The 19,734-nt window shown below is 42.7% G+C and overlaps 1 protein-coding gene across 26 annotated transcripts in view; it reads left to right on the top strand.

Annotated features, from left to right (window-relative positions):
* The first annotated feature begins 298 nt into the window (after positions 1 to 298).
* MSI2 (musashi RNA binding protein 2) overlaps positions 299 to 19,734 on the top strand; it is a 398,015-nt gene continuing 378,579 nt past the window's right edge. For 5 of the 26 annotated variants that reach the window (XM_065572777.1, XM_065572785.1, XM_065572791.1 and 2 more), the window contains exons 1-7: positions 303 to 455; positions 7,967 to 8,114; positions 8,494 to 8,557; positions 8,864 to 8,904; positions 9,304 to 9,385; positions 10,033 to 10,117; positions 14,131 to 14,172. In XM_065572777.1, the coding sequence (XP_065428849.1) occupies positions 8,048 to 8,114; positions 8,494 to 8,557; positions 8,864 to 8,904; positions 9,304 to 9,385; positions 10,033 to 10,117; positions 14,131 to 14,172 (381 nt within the window). In that variant the 5' untranslated portion in view covers positions 303 to 455; positions 7,967 to 8,047. The other 21 variants (XM_065572784.1, XM_065572772.1, XM_065572776.1 and 18 more) reach the window with 10 other exon arrangements.

The raw sequence follows: 19,734 nt of genomic DNA, 5'->3' as shown, positions 1-19,734 counted from the left end.
TTAAACATGAATAACTAATCAACTAAACACAGATCCAGTGATGGGGGAAAAAGCCATATTGAATATAGCATGTTAGATTGATAAAACAGACATGTTAATTTCGCTGGTATGTAGCAGTATTGAGAGACAGTGTCACATGGTAGCTGGGCCCTCTGGATAGACTCAGCCCTGGACCAGAGCAGGTGTGTCCAATCTAGCCAATTAAAGAGGGCTGGGCTACACCTGGGCCTGTAAAGGTCTGCTAGTGGGTGGTGGGAGGAGGAGTTTAGTGAGATAGGCTGTGCCCTGGTGGGGGAAAAGCTATACTGGAGTAGAGCTAATTCATGTGGTGTGGTCTCTGGAGCAAGGGTGCCTAATGAGGCAGTCTTGAGGCTGCTGCCCTACAGAGGGAACAGAGCTGGTCAGAACTAGGAACCTGCCAGAGGTCCCTGAGAGGGGAGAGCAGAAACCTGAAAGTAAGGATGGAGTTAACTGTTTTTCTGTTTGTTTACTGGCTTCTGTTAAGAAAATAAACCTCTTCCCAAGAGACTGGGCATGACAGCACACGCTTTGGAGCTGGGAAGAAGCCTGGCCCAGGTTGTGCATTTTAACTTTCCAAATTAAGGAGATAAGAGTTTGCTTTAAAATACACCTGACATGGGGTAAGTGGCTGTGGTCTTGCAGGAGGCAAATATCCTTTATAATCAGAGGCCATTCATTCTGCTTTTCAGGTACATAGGGGAGCTGAGTCTCCTTTGCCCAGCACCTTATGTACTCATTTATCACCATGTAAAACACTACCATCCTCTTTGCTGCTTTCTAACCTCATGTGGGGCCATCACAAATTAATAGATTTTTAAAGCCTCAAGGGAGCCCCAGATCATCTGGTTTGACCTTTAGTAGTATATCATAGGTCAGTACATTTCACCCAATGACCCTGTGTTGAGCTATCAAGAGAGGTATCAAGTGACTGAGACTCCACCACTTCCTTTGGTAGCTTGGTTCATGGCTAATCACCCCTCAATATTAATTTTTTTCTTTATTTCAATTTAATTTCCAGCTATTGGATAGGGAACTGAGGCACAGAGAGGCTAAGTGACCTGCCCAAGGACACATAAGCACTCTGTGGCAGAGCAGGGAATTAAACTTTGGTCTCCCATGACCTTGGATAATGCTATTACCATTGCATGCTGTCAATTAAAGAAGAATAAGTATTCAGATGAATTGTGTGAAGTTTGTTTTTAACCTTTCTATATTTGTTTGCACTGTATATTGTTCTGAATACAGGAGGAGGAGGCATCTTCCTTTTTCCCCAACTGGGGGGGATATTTTTACTTGTTTATTCAAGTATTGCATGTCCTCCTCCCCCATCCAATTTCTAGTCTAAATTTCTTCATTGGCCATGTGTTACAGTTGACTCCCCATTGTACTGTCTCTATTATTACAGGACTCAATTTAGTGTTTACGTAGTTGCATGGACACCTACATTTATGGCTTCTTTGAATTCAGTCTTTCAATATCCGATTTATCTAGCTCTTCCTTCTTCTCTTGGGTGAGTTAACTCATTCTGTCGTAGACAGCCTCATAAGTGCTGTTACAGCAATCCCGGGTTGTATACATACAAGCACCATGGCTGCCACCTCACCACGTACCTCCAGTATGAGGATTAGAGCTAATATGCCTGTCAGCTGTAACAGTTTAGGATTTATCAGCTGAGCAAAGGAGCAGCGTGATTAGTTCAGCCAGTAGAGGTCACCAGTGCACATGAGTACGTCCAGTAGAGGGCAGTGGTCTTCATACACACACGTTCGTTCATCGCACTCTGGGCCAAATTTTTCTCTGGCTGATGTCAGTGTGTTTGTGAAAGGCCATAGGGCAGGACAAAATTTGGCAAAGTGGGTGGTGATGTAAGTAGTGATGTAACTTACACATCCAGGGTGTAAGCTGGTCAGGAAATGGGTATAAGAGGCACAGAGGAGTCGCCTGCACCAATGTGGTGTGAAAAATGGGTGTAAGTGGTACTGGACAGGAATTCCGTGGGAACCAAATTGAACCCTTTGAGTTTGCATTTGTAGTTAATACGCACCATATCACTGCAGTGCTGAATTTGGTCCCAGGAATGTTGGGAGTGGGATGGGTATAACCTAAAATAGAGGCGAAGGATGATTTATCTAACACCCTCCTTCTAGTTGCTTTCCCTGCTGCGGTCTCCGTCTTTCACCCTCTGGGTATGTAAGCTACTCATTTTGTACACACAGAATGAGGTTCTGCTCCCATTTACACAGGTGTAAATCTGGAGTAACACCATTCACTTTTGTAGAGTTATTCTAGCTTAGGGTTACCATATTTCAACAATCAAAAAAGAGGATGGGAGGAGCCCTGCCCTAGCCCCGCCCCCGTCCTGTCCTAGCCCTGCCCCTGCCCCTTTGACTCCCTCCCACTTCCTGCCCCCTCAGAACCCCAACCCTCCCCCCACTCCTTGTCCCCTGACTTCCCCCTCCTGGGACCCCTGCCCCTAACTGCCCCCCAGGACTCCACCCCCTCCCTGCCTCTTGTCCACTGACTGCCCCCTCCTGAGACCTTCCCCACATCCTAACTGGCCCCCTAGGACCCTACCTGTCTCCTGACTGCCCCAACCCTTATCCACACCCCCACCCCCTGACAGCCCCCCCCCCAAAACTCCTGACCCATCTAAACCCCTCTGCTCCCTGTCCCCTGACTGCCCCCTCCTGGGACCCCTGCTCCTAACTGCCCCCCACCCCCTACCTAAGCCTCCCTGTTCCTTATCCCCTAACTGCCCCTTCCTAAGACCCTTCTCCCTAACTGCCCCCCAGGACCCTACCTCCTACCTGTACCCTGACTACCCAAAACCTTATCAAGCCCCCCCCCTGAACTCCCGAGCCCCCCCTCCGCTCCTTGTCCCCTGACTGCCCCCTCTTAGGACCCCTGCTCCTAACTGCCCTCCAGAACCCCACTCCCTACCTAAGCCTCCATGTGCCTTGTCCCCTAACTGCCCGCTCCAGAGACCCCCCCCCCACTTGTACCCTGACTGCCCAAAACCTTACACCCCAGACAGCCCCCCCCCTGAACTCCTGACCCATCCAACCCTCCCCCCTGCTCCCTGTCTCTTGACTATCCCCCCCCACAGAACCTCCCTGCTGCTTCTCTGGCCCCCTGGCCCCCTTACTGTGCTGCAGAGCGGTGCGCTCAGCAGCGGGGGAGGGGAGCAGGGTCGGAGCTCCAGACTGCCGGACGCCGAGGCGAATGGCCGGCCGGCGATCTGCGAATGCAGGGAGGGGGGGGGAGGGAGGGAGAGGAGGGGACTGGTCTCAAGTTTCAGGGGAGAGGCGGGGGAAGTGGAGGAAGGGCTCTGGCTGCCGGAGCCCCTGCGAGTGGCACGATCCGGCCGGCTGCCCTGTAAGCCGCACACGCTCTGCATGGGGGGGAAGTCCGGACATTGACAAATTCCCCCCGGACGCTATTTTTAACTCAAAAAAGCCGGACATGTCCGGGGGAATCCGGACAAATGGTAACCCTATTCTAGCTTTAATATGGTGTAAATATGGGCAGAATTTGTCTCGGTGGCACTATGGTCCCAGTCCTGCAGTTTACCTAGCTGGCATTGTATTGCGATTCTTTAACGTCAGAGGGAGTTTTGCTTGACTATGTAGTGCAGAATAGAACCCTGTGTCCGCGTCGGTGATTTCCTTATCTAGACATTTTATCGTCTTAGGCCTGGGCTACACGGACAAGTTGTATCACTTTAACCATAATGGAATAGTTAAAGCAGTGCAACTCCCAAGTGTGGACACAGTTATACTGCTCTAAGGGTGATTATGTCAATGTCATAGCTATTCCCATGTGGGAAGGAGAATAAGCTATATACTAAAATAAGGCACTTTTATACTGATTCAACTCTTAGTGTGAACACGGTTGTACTGATATAATTATGAGAGTGTAAAAATCATACCCCTTACAGGTGTTCTACCAGCTCTAAAAATGTGTGTAGACCCAGCCATTTATCTGTATTAACCCTGTAACAAGTACACAAGAGCAGGAGGGAAGAGAGAAAAAATCATGGATTCAAAGATTTTTAAGGCCAGAAGGGACCATCTGATCATCTATTCTGACTTCTTGTATCACACAGGCCTTAGAATTTCAGCCCATTAGCCCTGTGTTGAACCCTGTAACGGGAAAAAAATAAGCTTCCTGCAAACAGACAGGAAATTAACGTGACGGTTGTAATAATGTTTGGTGATATTGGAAATACAAATGTCTGTGGCTTCGTCTGAGGGTGCAGCAACATCATGAAGAGATTATGTAAAATTGTATGCACAAAGGAAAACTGGGAGACTATTCCTTTGTAACTGACGTGGATTACACTTCCGATAATGAGACAGGCAGTTTAAGGGCAGACTCAGGTGCCCAGATCCCATTGACTTTCACTGGGAATTTCATACCTAGTCTTTGAAAATATCTTCCTTTATTTGATACCTACCATATGAACTGGTTAAGAATTTGGACTTGTCACCATGAGCAGTTTGGTTGTGGCTTGGGTATGGCTGTCACTTCAGCAGGGATTGCCTCACCAGCTCCACCAATGGCCCCACAGAGACAATGAACAACATGAGCGTTCTGGGACTCTAGCCGAGAAGCGTCTGGAGATGGAAGGACGGTTGCTGGGAAGAACCCTTCAGGTTCAGTCGAAGAGGGGCTATCCAACCGTTTCAAGGCATTTCCATTCACTGCCCCCTTTTCTTGGAAGAGTGGTTTCAAATGCCACTGAGCAGTACAATGAGTATGGATGTATTTGTCCCTCATCTATGGCATTCAGGTACCAGAGCAACAAGTGGTGTCACTGTACCATGCCCTGACAGGGAGCCAGGCAGCTGCCGGGTGGCATTGGAGATTGGTTTTGGCTTGCTTAGAAAAGGGAGGATGGCTCTTAGCTAGCCCTTTGCATTGTGGCTCTTTAGTGCTTTACAAAGGAGGGTATATATCAACATCTGCATTTGACCATTGTGGGTAGCTGAGGCACGGAGAGGCGATGTGATTTTGCCTGGGGCTATGCAGCAGAGTTGGGAGGAGAACTCAGATTTTCTAACTTCTGGCTCAATTTTCTATCCAGCATAAACCAGGTTTCCTCATTGAACAGTGATTGTCGAGGTCACTAACATCAGGGGATGGTGTTTTGAGTATGGGTAAGGCTAGTGAGTGGACCAGTGGACATGGGCGATTTGGTCTCTAAAATAAAGTGATCATTCAGTTGCGGAGAGACAAGTGCCACCACTTAGCCTACAGTGTCCCCCCTGGCCCACAACAAAACCACTAGCCCTTAGGGGAGTGTAAGGCAGCCTCTGGTAAGGAGACAGAGCAGAGTCATAACTCCTCAACACCCTGGCCTTAGTGCACCTACCCCTCTGCCAGTTCCACGTGGGACAAAACCCGCAATTTGATGAGACAATACAGTAGAAATACCAGGATCCTTTTCTGTCCCCTACATGGTTTTTCCCCACTTAACAGACATTCTAGCTTTTAGAGTTTGTAAAGCACTTTGAAGCTGAAAAACGCTCCTTGCTCCTGTTCCCTTCAAAGGGAATAAGGGCATGCTTAACCATTAGATATGTTGTAGCTGGAAACCTAAATTCAAAAGTGCTGTGGCAGTGCAGGAGAACCAGACAGAAAAAATTACTATCCAGAGAGTGAAACTGACCCGTCTACTCAAATCACCCAAGCTGAGTAAAAAAAGCAGCACAGATGTACACGATATTTTACAAATAATTTGACTTTTGATTCTCTATGATGTTATTGGTAACACAGATAAGATACTTTTTAAATACATGAGTCCACATTCTTTTCTTAGTTATGACTGGCTTCATTGGAGTTACTTAATGTCTGAGTGCAGAATTTGTCCCAGGATTTTTAGCTTGAGAGACAGACTGTCCCTTTTAAAATTTTGCATCATGGTCAAAAAGATTAAAGGGGCAATGTCATCTTGAGAATCATGTTTCTGTCTGGTAATTTCCCTGTGATTATTATGAAGAATATCTAAAATCTGAAAGAGGCTTAGAGAAGAAAGGATATTTTCCTCTATTGCCCCCTCTTTTCCCCTCCCCCGCTTTACTTTGTGCATTTGACAACTCCGTGTTTGTCAGTTTCTTTGTTTTGCTGATAGTTCATTTCAATTCCTATCTCACACAATGGCAACTTGAAGTTGTTCCTGTCAGCTCCCCTACCCCCCATTTTCCCTTGCTGTAAAGACCCTTATAAATATCAGCAGGGGAGCAGAAAACCAGTGGTACAAATATATTTTAAGAAAGGAATTTACAATATACAAAATTCAGGACATATTGTACCATATAAAGGGTGTTGTATTGGAAGTTTTTTTTCTTGTTTTTAAATGAGTCAGTATCACAATACGAAGATTGCTGTATTAAACACTATCAATGTGAGTTTTGGGTCCTGATACTGCAAAGGCTCATGCTTAAATATACACACTCTTAGTGAGTCAGTAAGACTATCCACAATGTGTAAAGTTAAGCATATTCATATGTCTTTGCAGGATCAGGGCTTCTGTTTCTTCAGTGAGAAAGCATCTCAAATACCTCTAGGTGAAACTTGGTGGAAACATTATGCATATTTTTAAAAATATTTACTAAATAATTGCTAACAAAACATCTAAAAATTTGACTACTCAGAGGCGTATATTTTCAAATGTGTCTTCTGATTTTGGGATCCTCAGTTATGCTGTGCCCATTTTAAGACCGATTGAGGCACTCAGAATCAATGGACATTTCTGACAACACAGGCTATAGCGACGCAAGCAAAATGCGATCCCATTGGGCACATAGCCTGCATTCATACTACACTGTTCTCACTTTAGGTGGAACTGATTGCTTTAACCTTATATCATTATGATAATAGTTGGCATTTCTAGAACATTTTCCATCTGAGTCTGTCAAAGTGTTTTACAAACACACAAACAGGTGGGTTTGCCTGAGTAAAGATCTGAATTAGGCTGCACGAGATACCTTTTGAGGTAGTTGTTGTTATCCCCATCTTCAGGGTAGGAAGCTGCAGCACAGAGAGGTCAAATAGCTTGTCCAAGGTCACACAGTGAGACAGTGGCAGACTAGGGAAAAGAACCCAGACCTCCAGACTTCCAGCCTTGTGATTTAATCACTGGACGATGCTTCTTTTGGATTTGTGAATTCCATGCAGAATCCTGGTGTAAAGAAGTTAGAAACTAGCTCTGCGTGTGTGTGTGTGTGTGTGTATGTAACAGGAAGCCCTGATTCTGCAAACACACATGTGCTTAACATTGGTACCGTGAATAGACTGGGGCCGTGGGTTGCATAGACATGTTCGGCACTATGTGTTCTGATTCACATCTTCTCACTTGACAATGAAATCTGATTTATTTTAATAGGTCACAAACTTTTTTTTTCTTTTTAAGTGAAGTGTCCCCCTCCTCACCCAATTATTTCCTTCAGGCCAGTAAAATTATTTGTTAAAGGAGAGAATAGAAAGGGTGATGCTGGGAAGAGCAGAAAGCCCTCATCCACGTCTCTGCCCTCATTTGGGGGGGGGGGGGGTGTCTGATTTTGCAGCCGCAAGCAAAACTGGCACTGTAGCAGATGGAGATTTTGACTGAGAACAGACTCCAGCAACAGGCCTTTGGGGAGTAATTTAAAGCGATGATGATGACGTGTTTCTATTTCATTAGCCGTCAGAATCTGGACCCATTGTGCTAGGTGCTGCATGAACTGATACAAAGATAGGACACTTGCTTTGGAAGATCTTGTTACAATAAGCTATTTATAAATCTTATTTCTCATTTGTGTGTGTGTGGACTATCCCCTTCTTTTAAAATGTCTCAAACTGGACACCCTTGCATCGTTTTTTTGGGGGGGGGGGGTGTCACTCTGATTAGCAAGGGCTCCAAGACAGGTTGCTTTAGCTACAAGGTTGTTCTCATTTATTGTAGACTCCAAGACGATGAGCAGCTGCTCCTCCTGTATCCCCCCCCCCCTTTGCAGGCAGCTGGGCTCCCTGGCATAGATGGACCATGCTACAGCCGAGCGAGGTTAGCCGCCTTCTCTCCAGCCCTGCGAAGAGGCAGCTGAAGGATCCAGGTCACGGTCAAACAGTGTGTGAGCAGTTTGGGGGGGAGGAGAAGGGGGGGAAGAGGGGCAGTGCTGAGACTGATGACGTCCTCCGAATGGGTTACATTACGTTCTAGAACTCCGCCCCACGTGCGTTCGGGGGAGGGAGGGAGGGAAGCGAAGGAGGAGGGAGCAGGAGATGGAGGGAGGAGAGGATGGTAGATGGGGGGGAGGGAAGGAGCTGAGCTAAGCTGATCCCACGTGTGACGGATCTGGCTGCTTCCCCGGCTCCTCTCTCCAGTAATATTCTCTGGTAGGAGAAGAAGAAAAAAAGAGGGGGGGAGGGTGGTGGGGGTTTCTTCAGGGGCTTTCGCTCTGCGCTGCTTAGGATCACTGTGGGTTTTTGCAGACATGGAGGCAGATGGGAGCCAAGCTACCTCTGGAAGCCCAAACGACTCCCAACACGACCCTGGGTAAGTTTACCCCCCCCCCCCCCCATTCCCACTTGATATGATTTCCTTGGGGGGGGGGAGAAGAATAAGAGAGAGCCCCGAAGGCAGAGCCATGCCGGTGCCCCCGTGTCCCTGAGTTGCTCACCTTGGGTGGGTTGCACTGAACTGCCCCCCTCCCTCACCCCTCTTCTCCTCCCTTCTTCCCCACCTCCTCTCTTCCCCCCGGCGCGCTCCCTCACTCTCTCTTCCTTTCAGCTTTTGTAAGTTACACGTCAAAATGGCCGATCTGACATCTGTGCTTAACTCTGTTCTGTTTTCTTCTTCCAGTAAAATGTTTATTGGAGGCCTGAGCTGGCAAACCTCACCAGGTAAGGGACAGGGTGTGTGTGTGGGGGGGCCCACCACCCTCACCCCTGGCTGCTTTATTGCTCTTTGTTATCCCAGTGCAGTTACCTCTCCCCGTTGGGGTCCCCCCCCTCCACAACACACACACACACACTTCTCCTGAACAAGGTTGTAGATCTGTATTTTTTCCCCCCAAATAGCAAAGCCTTTGTCGAGTCCTCTATTCGACCTTAAATTGTGTGTGCGCGCGCGCCTTTAAAAAGAAATGAAAAACACCCCCCCCATCCATCCCACCACAAATTAAAACTCCTTGAGTGATCAGAATTGCATTTGCTTTTATTTCTCTTCTCCCCTCCCTCTTTCTCTCTCTCTCTCTCTCTCTCTCTCTCTCTCTCTCTCTCTCTCTCTCTCTCTCTCTACAGATAGCCTTAGAGACTATTTTAGCAAATTTGGAGAAATTAGAGAATGTATGGTCATGAGGGACCCTACCACAAAACGTTCCAGGTAAATCCTCCTCTTTTTAATTTAATTTGTTTTACAATCAAAGTTTTAAAGTTTGTGTGTGTGTGTGTGTGTGTGTGTGTGTGTGTGTGTGTATTGTCTGTGCAAAAGTACCTAGGAATATGTATATACATTTTTAATTGAAAATGATTTTTTTTATAAACTTTACCATCCCCTAAACAAAATGCTGAAGACTATTGATTGTGACCTGTTTATATGATTCTCCCCCCCTTTTTTGCACTGTCATTTTAATTGCCCTTTCATCTTTTCATTAATTGTGGCGTACTCCAAATAGAACACAAATATACCTATTTTTGCTGTGTACTTTGCAGACCGTTGTATTTGTTTTTTAAAGTATCTTTGGTTTCCCCTCTCTCTCTAAGACGGTGATCACAACACCCCAGTCCGGTGTGCTCCAGTATAAAACAAAGCATGAAGAGGGGGTTGAAAGGTGAAGGGGAGGTGGGATTGGAGAGACCTAGATTATCTCCTCCCTCCTGAAGTTGAGATGTTTTTCAGGGGGAGTGGGCAGATGGGGAAAGGAAGAAACTGTTCTTTATTTTTATTTTTATTAGGCTTTGCTTTTTTTTTTTTTTTTGTCTAGCTCTTATGTTCCCTTCCCCCCCACCTTGTTCTTTGTCTCATTTCAGAGGCTTCGGTTTCGTTACGTTTGCTGATCCGGCAAGTGTAGATAAAGTATTAGCTCAGCCCCATCATGAATTAGATTCCAAGACGGTATGTTATGTGTGTTGTTGTTTTAATGTGTCCTTTATTTCCTGCAATGTTATGACTGTGACAGGCTTATTTAAAGGGACAGTGCCCTTTTTGTTTGGTTTGCTGGAGCTGCAGGGTTTGTTTGTGTTTTTTTTTGTTAAACTCAACATAAAACTGTCCCTGAGCTAGATGTTCATTCTGATCATTTTTGAGATTTCACTTTTAACTTTGAAAAGCTGTCACTTTTTAAAAAAACTTTTGTTACCATAACTACAAATCCAGATGATAATCTTCCAGCCTCACAGTGAAATTAACAATATCATAGAGTAAAAAACTAACTTTTTGGGGGGGAGTGGGGGAAGGGTGTATAAGTAAAATAGAGGCCACTCTTGGTAGGAACTTTTTTCTTTATTTTTTACACCTTATCGTAGAAGTTGATGATTTGCTCTTGAATGACACACGTTTCTGAAGTTCTTCCAATCTCACCTCTCTCAAAGTAGTTTTTTTTTTTGAGGGAGCGGGGAGGAGGGTGTTGTGAGACTTACAAGTTTATGTAGTAAAACATTTTGGGCTCTTTGGAGGAAAGGTGCTACCGAAGCACAACTAATAGATTATTTTTGCAAAGCTTTTCACTGTAATAAGTCCCCAGTGGATCATGCAGGAAAATGCTCAAGAGATTCATCCAATTGGTTACTTTTTTGCTTTTCTTTTTTTTAGTATGTAAATTAAATGATTTGCCCCACATATTGCATTTTCACTATTGGATCTGGCAGTGGACATTAAGTGTTTATGCAGATAGGCCCTAGTTTTAATTCTTCTATCAGTGCCATGCCAAAAAGTGGAGTTTGGGTCTTGTTACTTTGTTTCAATTATAAGCCTCAGCAAACTTAGAAAAAAGGACACTAGTAAAGGTCATTATTGCTTTTGGTACAGTGCTGTCTGAAAAGGACAGAATTTTGGGAAGGGAAGAACCTTATTGGTTTAACTGTCTGGCAGAACATCTGCTAAATGTGTCAAGTGTTTTTGTTATTCGTAACTGTCTTTACGGTACATGTTTTGGATCTTAAATGTTTTCTTTCAACATGAGCGTTGATGGTTGGCGGGATTATGTTTTAATGCTGTTAAGACTTATTTTGTGATGAATATAGCTAAGTAAAGAACAGAAGAACTGAACCTGACATGAGTGCATGATATTTTCATTTTTTTTTAACTTACATTTTAAAAAATAACCCTACAGAAGCAGGTGGAATGTAGTGTTTTAATTTGCCCAGCAAATTCTGCTGGGCTTGTCTGAACACGTAGCTCATGCTTTCACATTCCTTAATAATTTGATTTTAGGTTTAATCAGATATGGCAAGATAACTGATTCAACTGAACTCTGAGATTAAACTCTCACCAGATTTCTGCTGTACAACTGTATTCAATATAATTCTTTTTTAACAAAAAGAATAAGTTTAGATAAAAGATAAAGCAGGCAAAATTTCTTGAACTTGTTTAAAAAAACCCCAACAACCTAGAAGCTCCACCAAAATTATTGATCATTTTTTATCTCCTTCACTTAGCCCTAGATCACAGTTTAATCCCTGGATTGTATTTAATTTGCTCATGGGCAGGGGAAGGGCAAAGAAATAGACAAAAATAAACTTACATCAGATTTGATTATGCTGCAGTGATTGATTCTACTTAAACAGAACCCACCCATGAAAACAACAGCATATATCAAAAAGTAAAACCAACCAAGTTCTCACTCAGCCATTTATTTGTAGACATTGATAGTAACTGTTCTTTAGTTTAACATAGCATTTGACTCTGTTTCAACGTTCAGCACAGGAGGCAGATCAGATCGGTTGGGTATTGGCATGGAAACGGCGCTCTTGTTTACAGTTACGTTAAAAGCTTTGTTTAGGTAATGGCCATTCATATCAGAAATAGTATTATAGTCATTTCCTAGAGGACTTGTAGATACAGTAAGTAGAATTGTATCTAACTAACTAATTTTTTTTTGGTAGAAGTTTTGCTTTGTTTTGCTGGTTGTTTCAATAGTTGACAGGGATGTGCAAAAGGTACGGATTTGCCATGCTGATTGTGTGTTCCCTTAAACATGCTAATGACATGTAATCAAAAGTTTTCCAATGAGAAAAATTAAGTTATTTGAACCTAATATTTTCATTGTGGTGTAAAAGACCCCTTTGCTTTGAGAACTGGCCTCCGTAAACTTAGTAATATGCTTCAGAATTTGATGGCTGATACAACTTTTTGCCAATGCCAAACTTTACAATAATGCCATTGTGGTGTGATTGGAGTCTATTTAATTATCTTTCTCTTTTTTGGTAACTTGTTTTTAAAAGCAAACAATATAACTTTGGAGGCTGATATAGAAATGTGCATAGTTGTTTCTGCCTTCAGGTATCTCAATGGAAAATCCACACCTGTTGTATTTCCCTGGTAGACAAGTACCTAGTCAGTGCTGAATATATTTGTAGATAATAATCTTTGTGAAAAAGGTTAGCTTTCTAGATAAAGGATTTGACTTTTTTTATATTTTTTTGAACAATAAAGTGGCATGTAATCACTCATTTCTCAGGTATATGTTAAAAAAGAAAAAGAACACTTCTATATAATATAGACAAATTAATTTATCAATTAAGTATTAAATGATTGTAACATTTACAATTTTGATATTTTAGTTGAATAAAACTACTGATACATAGAGTGACCTGGTGGGTTACCTGTCAGAGACATCACCATAAGCAACATCTCCTCGTAGCATGAGTTTAAAAAAACTCAATTCCTTGTCCACAAAATAATCTTAAATTAATATTCCCTTAAAATAGTTTCTATTTCAAAATATCCTTTAACAAAGCCAGGATCTAAGTTTGAGATTTTTTTTTAAAAAAAGTAACACTGGAAGCTGTTAAATGTTACTGCAGTTATACACATGGTTTTTCCCTTTAAATGATCCATTTTTCAAAACTTTTTATTAAGGATGTGCTTATGAGCAAATGCTGCTGAAAGAAGAGGAGGAAATTCAACAGCATATAGACCTTTCATTAGTTTTTTTTTTTCTTTTCTTTTCTTTAAAGATAGCAGTTTGAAGCATTATTTTGTTTACAACAAGCTATGAATCTGGTGGTGTGTATTTTTGTTGTTTAACACCTTGAATGGCAGGAAACAGTTGTCATTTAAAGCTGTCTCATTTTTAAGTTGCTTTAAAATTGCCAGAGAACTGGGGACATGCTTTTTTTTTTTTTTTTTTTAACTTATGAAGTATAATAGACAGTAAACCCTGCATCTAAAAATAAGGTATCCAGGGATGAAATGAGAGGTTTTTCTTATTTCTGTTGCGGTCAGCTTTCCCTTTAAGATTACTTTAGTTAGTTCCTTCATAGAAAGTCTGCATAAATCTTTTAAGAATGTGGCTTCTTCTAGTGTTAGCACTCGTGGTGGGTGGGTTTTTTGTTTTTGTTTTTGTTTTTTTGTTGATCCTTCACAGATTTTCTTTTTTTATTGCCCACCTGTGTCCTTTGATGGCAACTGTAAAGCAAATCAGTTAGGAATTCAATTAGAAAAAGTAATCTTTGCAGTTGTTTTAACACAATAGTTCTAATAATTTAAAAGTAAATAATTTGAATTAGTGTTTTGTATCTTTTTATTTTGGGAGGGGATGGGGAGTTTTGTTTTCTTTTTGAACAAACTTGCAGATTAAGATTGTGATCCAAAATGGAGTCCATCTCTATACAAATCTACAGAATATACTGGTAATATTTAACATCCAGCTCTTGTTGGAGAGGCACCGGCCCCAAAAGTAGTACAGAGCATCTTGTGTACCATGTAAGTTATAGTATAGAATGCACTATAGCTCATTTATGGATGAGATCAATTCAGTCCCACTCTAAATCTGACCATAGTCTGTTAGCTCCTGAGTGGCTCTAGAAGATCCAGTGTGCTGAATTTTAAGCCTGAGAAATGAGGGATTAATAATTCAATGGTTTAAAAAAATTAGCATGTTGATTTTCCCCTTTCTTTTCCCTCAGATTGACCCTAAAGTTGCATTTCCCCGACGAGCACAGCCTAAGGTAAGTAGGAGGATCAATAATAGGATTTTAGGCACACAGAGAGTCATTGTTGCCAGGCAGTTCAGGTTTCAAACAGGGAATTGGCAATGAAAGCTTTTAAAGCTGGAGCGCATGGCGTCTTAAGGGTATCAGCATATGGCTGTGAAACTACAGGAGAGCTGCTTTGTGTGATATTACATGTCTCCAATTTAACTATCTCCTTACGGAGTACCAGTCATTTGTGCCAGTCTGAAGGAGTCTTAGCTTTTTCTCATCGTAATGGGATAGCATTGCTGTGTTACTTACAATTGTTACAGTATTTTGTACCATATCTTGCTACAGTATTTATGAAGAGTGTTTGATTTAAGTGCAGGGTTTCTTGCTCATTTCAGGCTGAACTTTGAACTCCTTGTCTTTGATGGATGGGAATAAATCTCTGCCCTCATGCTTTGCGAGTTTTCTTTTGTATAACTTTTGAGACGTGTTTGGGCACTAATAAGTGATGGGTAGCGAGTTCTTGATTGGTATGAAGCTCTGAACTTTTATGAGCATTGGGTATGCCTTTGCAAGAAGATGAACAAAGAGCTTTAAGTCTTTTATCCTACTAGTCTTATTGGATAAGTGACCTGCACCTTATAGGGCATACTTCGTTATAATGTGGTCAGTTTCCATGTTGGGACAGACACTTTAGCCATGTGCAGAGAAGCTTTCATTTGCATGCTATCTCTGAAATAAATATATCTTGGTACTATTGGTGCTGGAGAACCTGTTTGTGGAATTGAAACAGTTTTTACTATTTAGAACTGTGTTTAGCAAAAGCGGTAGATCAGTTTTTCAAGTTCCAATATGCAATCAGTTAACTTGACTTTAGAAGTCTGAGTCTGAAAGAGAGTTTCTACAGTTAGCTTTTCTCTTTTTTGCTTTGTCTCCACTGCAAAAACTTAATTCAAAGGGTATACAACATTGATCTATATTAAAATCAACCTGGATTGCTTCTGTATTCTGTTACGGTACTGCCCTGTCATTAAGAAGTGGGGGTGGGGAGGGAGGAGAATAGGAAACTGTAGATACAGGCAAAAAGGGACTAGTGGTTGAAATTAGATGGGGAGAGACTGCCTAAACAAGTTTAACTTAATATTTTTATTGTACATAATTCCTCATGAGAGCGAGCAATTTAATAGTGCATGAAGCTATAACATTATATACTGTATAAAGCACACATCCAGAAAAAAACTCTCTAATTTAACAACTCTGGGCATATAGCAAGAGGAGTAATAGCAATTTAAAAAAAATCTACATGCAGAAATTAAAACTAAACAAATGTACTTAAACCTTTCCTTGAGGGCTCTTACTTTCTTAAGATGTAGCTAATGCTAATTAGTGACAAAAGAGGGGGCTGGCTTATTTCTGTACTAAGCAAAGAGTTTTGTGTTATGTACGGTTTGATAGCTTTGGGATTGTGTTGTTTCACACAGTGCATTCCTTAAAGCTACAGAAGTCCTAACTAGTCTTGAAATTAAGTTCTGAAGGTAGTCTTGCCTCGTAATATTTCCCCTGAACCATTTTTTTTAAGCATCTTTCAATTTCTAATTGTTTTCTGTTACCAAAGCTGTCTGTACTTTCCATATTGTTTGCAAAAGCTTGTAATGATGATAAACTTTCCCATAAGACTTCCTCTCAAAACAATGACAAATGAGCATTATGGATCTGAGTGAGTTAATTTTTGATTGTTGCCAAAAATATTCTTCCACATTAAAGATCTGAATGCAAAATCAGGTCATCTTTGCTAAGTAGATTTAAAAAAAAAAAAGCCTTTTTTCTTGATAGTAAACATCTCTAAGTTATGGGGCAAATGATGGAACATATGTAGGCTTCCACTCTTAGCATGAAGCCACCATGTATGGAAAGATAAGCATATTTTGCCTACGTCTAATCCTGATTTTTATTCCGACCTCTTTAATAATGGATTCAAATTTTTGTTTAGCAGATTGTTTTTTAGTTTTTCTTAAAAAAGGGCTTAAAATTAGAAGGAAACATAGTAAATTAGTTGTAATAAAGAACAGATTTAATATTAGTGCTGTCATAATATTTTTATATGTCTTACAAATAAAAACCTGTTTTGACCTGTTTTTTAAAATTAGCTGTTGAATGAATTAAGGCTTTAGAATTCAGCAATTCGCCTATCCCAGTTGAGCTGTAAATGTTCAGTGTTAAAATGCAACTGTACTTCAATCTAATTAACTAGTTGATGCTTGAGTCCATAGAGATTAATGCCATTAATGAAATGTCTATCTTTTTGTGAGTTTTTTTTCTCAGTAGTTCATCTTCCTGTTATGTTTAGTATCATATTAATTCTTTTTTGAAACAGAAGCTTTTTGCACTCTAAAGTGATTATTGTTGAAATATATTGGTGGAAGCTAGGTACCTGAAATGTTTCCCGCTCTCAGTCACAAGTAGCATGTAGCAGTGCTTTCCTCACTCCTCTCTCAGTAGGCCTTTTGACCGGCCGAGCCAACCTTCAGAGGTGGCATGTTGGACTGTTTAAAGAGTGAATTTACTGTTTACGTTCTGTCAGCACAGAGATGGCCAATGGTAACATTAGGATTATGTGCAACCCTTTGCCAGTTCACGTACTTCGCTTATTTCCACACTTAAATTATTTGTGCGTCTACAAATTATTTTTTTTAAAAGGTTTTTTTCCCTCCGCTCGTGATGCTCCAATCAAATGAATGTTTAGAGATGGCCAATTGCTGTCTTTCAAACAGGGTTGTGATCACACACTTTCCTTTGGCTCCCTTACCTAGGACTTCAGGATTTGACACCTCAGTGATGATGCAGATGGGTGACTGAGCAAGACGTGGCAGGCTGTAACAGCTGAAAATTCTTCCCCTCTTTTGTAGAATGACCGTAGCAGATCTCTAGGCATTTGCCTCTGATGGATTACACCAGAATGTGTAATCCTACTCTTCTTGTGAACGCTAGGGCAACTTGCAACCATTGTTTTAAGAAATTTTGCTTCAGGGATTTAAAACTTGTTGAGGCTATAGAATATGGCTAATACTGAGATGGAGGAAATATACATATACAATCTTGCAGTTGCTGCTGTTACCAGGTAAACATTCTGATGAACTTCCAGCTTCTGAAAGGAACATTGCAATAGTGGAGCATTTCTAGCATTACTAACCTGAAAATCTTTTAAAAAGAAAACAATATGTACACGGGAGAAAAAAGACCAAATTCTTTCATTCCTGGTGTTAACAATCAGGGCACTAACAGTTGAGGGTTTTTATAATGCACACAATGTGCTCCCATTTTATCAAAACCCTATTATCCCAACCTCCTCATTATCCAAATCTCTTCCTGGTTCCCTGACAGACCGGCCCACAAAACAAATGCCTGTGTGCAACCCCCCCAGTTTGCCACCCTGCCCAGCTGTCAGCATGCAGTTCTCTGACACCTGTGCCCAGTTGCCTGCATGCACATCCCCTGCCCACACCTTATCTCTTGGTCTGTTCGGCATCATATTTTGGGCTTTGGCTGCTGCAGCGGCCCCCTGGGGACTGCAGCACTGGGATGCCCAACTCCCTTTTCAGAAGGGCCTCTGTGCTCCCCGGGCAGCCTGCAAGAGCCAGGGCTGGGGCGTGCACCCAGCTGAGCAGCTGCAGGAGGAGCCGGGGAGCTAGGGAGTCTGTTGCCTTGCTGGTATTGCACATGTGTAGTGACCGCAGCGAAGTCCAGCTGTTTCTGATGGAAAGGCAGAGCATGTTCGACGCCCTCTTGATTATCCAAATGCCTGTTTATCTGAATAAAATCTATGTCCCCTGTGCTATTCAAATAAACAGGAAAAGTGTGTGTGTGTGTGTGTGTGTGTGTGTTTACACATATGCAGATATTACTTTACTTTTTTTTTAAGTGGCGGGGGATAAGATAACTATCAAATTTAATTTGCTGCTTCTGTATTTTCCAATGTCGGGGTCCTTCCTTGTCTCTCTTGGAAAATGTGTAAAGCGTTGTATGAAAAAGAGGCAGACAAGTTTCCAGTGGAAGCTTGACGTCAGTGGGGCTACTGATGGCAGTTATGTTATGTGCCCAAGCGTTCACAGGATCAGGCCCTAGGGCACAAATACTTAATATCAGGGTCCAGTGCTGCTTGTTGTGAATAGTCCTAGCAGGTGGAGTAGATTGGACCACTCGCCAGAGGGAAGATTACATATCAAAACACTATTGAGTGTAATCTGCTGATCTAAAAGTGTTAGGTTTTTCTGCAGTAGGTGGTCTACACAAAGGACAAGTCTACTGTTGCTGCCAGCTAGTGGAGTTACTCCTTTAGTTCAAATGGTAGAGGCCTACACTCTTGGTGCTGAATATCCTGTTGTCAACCCAGAGTGGAGGTCACTGCATTTTCAGGATTGTATTTCAAATTAAATAATGCCATCCACAGATGACCTGGACACATCATCCCAGATGACAGTTCAGTCGCAAAGCAGCGAAAAGATTTTGACTGGAGAGGATTTTGTGTGTTTGTCTGGATGCGCCAGGGAAGCATGTCTCATTTCAAGCTTTTAAGAGAGCGTTGAGTATAAATGTTTCTTTATTAAAAGTAACCTGATACTGCCTTATTTCAACTTCAGATGCTAGTCAGTGGACAGATTGTCAGCTGATTTCTTGCTTTGAATTTCCATGTGCAAATGGGCATACAGGGTTCTGTGTGGGTAGGTAGTCTTCCATCTAGCCAAGTAAGCAGGCAGATCGCTGTCTGGGCATGTGGAACGTACGTGTGCAATCAAACACACGCGCCCCTCCATTCTGATTGAAAAGCAGAATTTTGTAGCCTTCCCTTTCATTTGGATCATGCGTTATTACACACTAATATATTTACTAGTTACTGAAAGCAGTAAGCTGGGAGCAAGTCCTGCCAGAATAAATATACTGGCTAGATTGTCAAAGCTGTCTAGGGGGTTTGGATGCCTACTTCCCATTAATTTTAATGGAAATCGGGTGTCTAAGTCCCTTGGATGGCTGTGTAAGTCCAAGCTGAATTGTCTGTTTTCTTACAAAGCATTCACCTTCCAGGGGCATTATGAGAGCCAAGCATTTGGTGGTTGTTCCCGTGAAGAGTTCAGGGTGCGGAAGGGGACTCCAGGCTGGGACAGAGGAGTGGGCTGTGGGGGAGGGGTGAGGTCTCTGAGTGGGGGTGTGAGCACTGGGGTGGGGCTGGGGATGAGGAGTTCAGGGCTGGGGCAGGGGGTTGGCGTGCAGGAAGTGGTTGCAGGCTCCAGCTGGGGGTGCAGGCTCTGGGCTGGGATCGAGGGGTTCGGAGGACAGGAGAGGGATTAGGGCTGGGGCACAGGGTTGGGGCATGGAGAGAGGCTCAGGGGTGCAGGCGCTGGGTGGTGCTTACCTGAAGCGGCTCCCAGAAGCAGATGTCCCTTCTTCAGCTCCTATATGGAGGCATGGCCAGGTGGCTCTGCATGTGGCCCCATCTGCAGGCACCTCCCCTGCAGCTCCCATTGGCTGCGGTTCCCAGCCAATGGGAGCTGCGGGGGCGGCACTTGGGGCAGGGGCAGGATGCAGAGTGGAGTC

Source organism: Chrysemys picta, chromosome 19 (genome assembly GCF_011386835.1).
Source record: "Chrysemys picta bellii isolate R12L10 chromosome 19, ASM1138683v2, whole genome shotgun sequence".
In the NCBI taxonomy this organism is placed as follows: domain Eukaryota; kingdom Metazoa; phylum Chordata; order Testudines; family Emydidae; genus Chrysemys; species Chrysemys picta.
The sequence above is the reverse complement of the archived record's forward strand: the minus strand, read 5'-3'. Positions and strand labels throughout refer to the sequence as shown.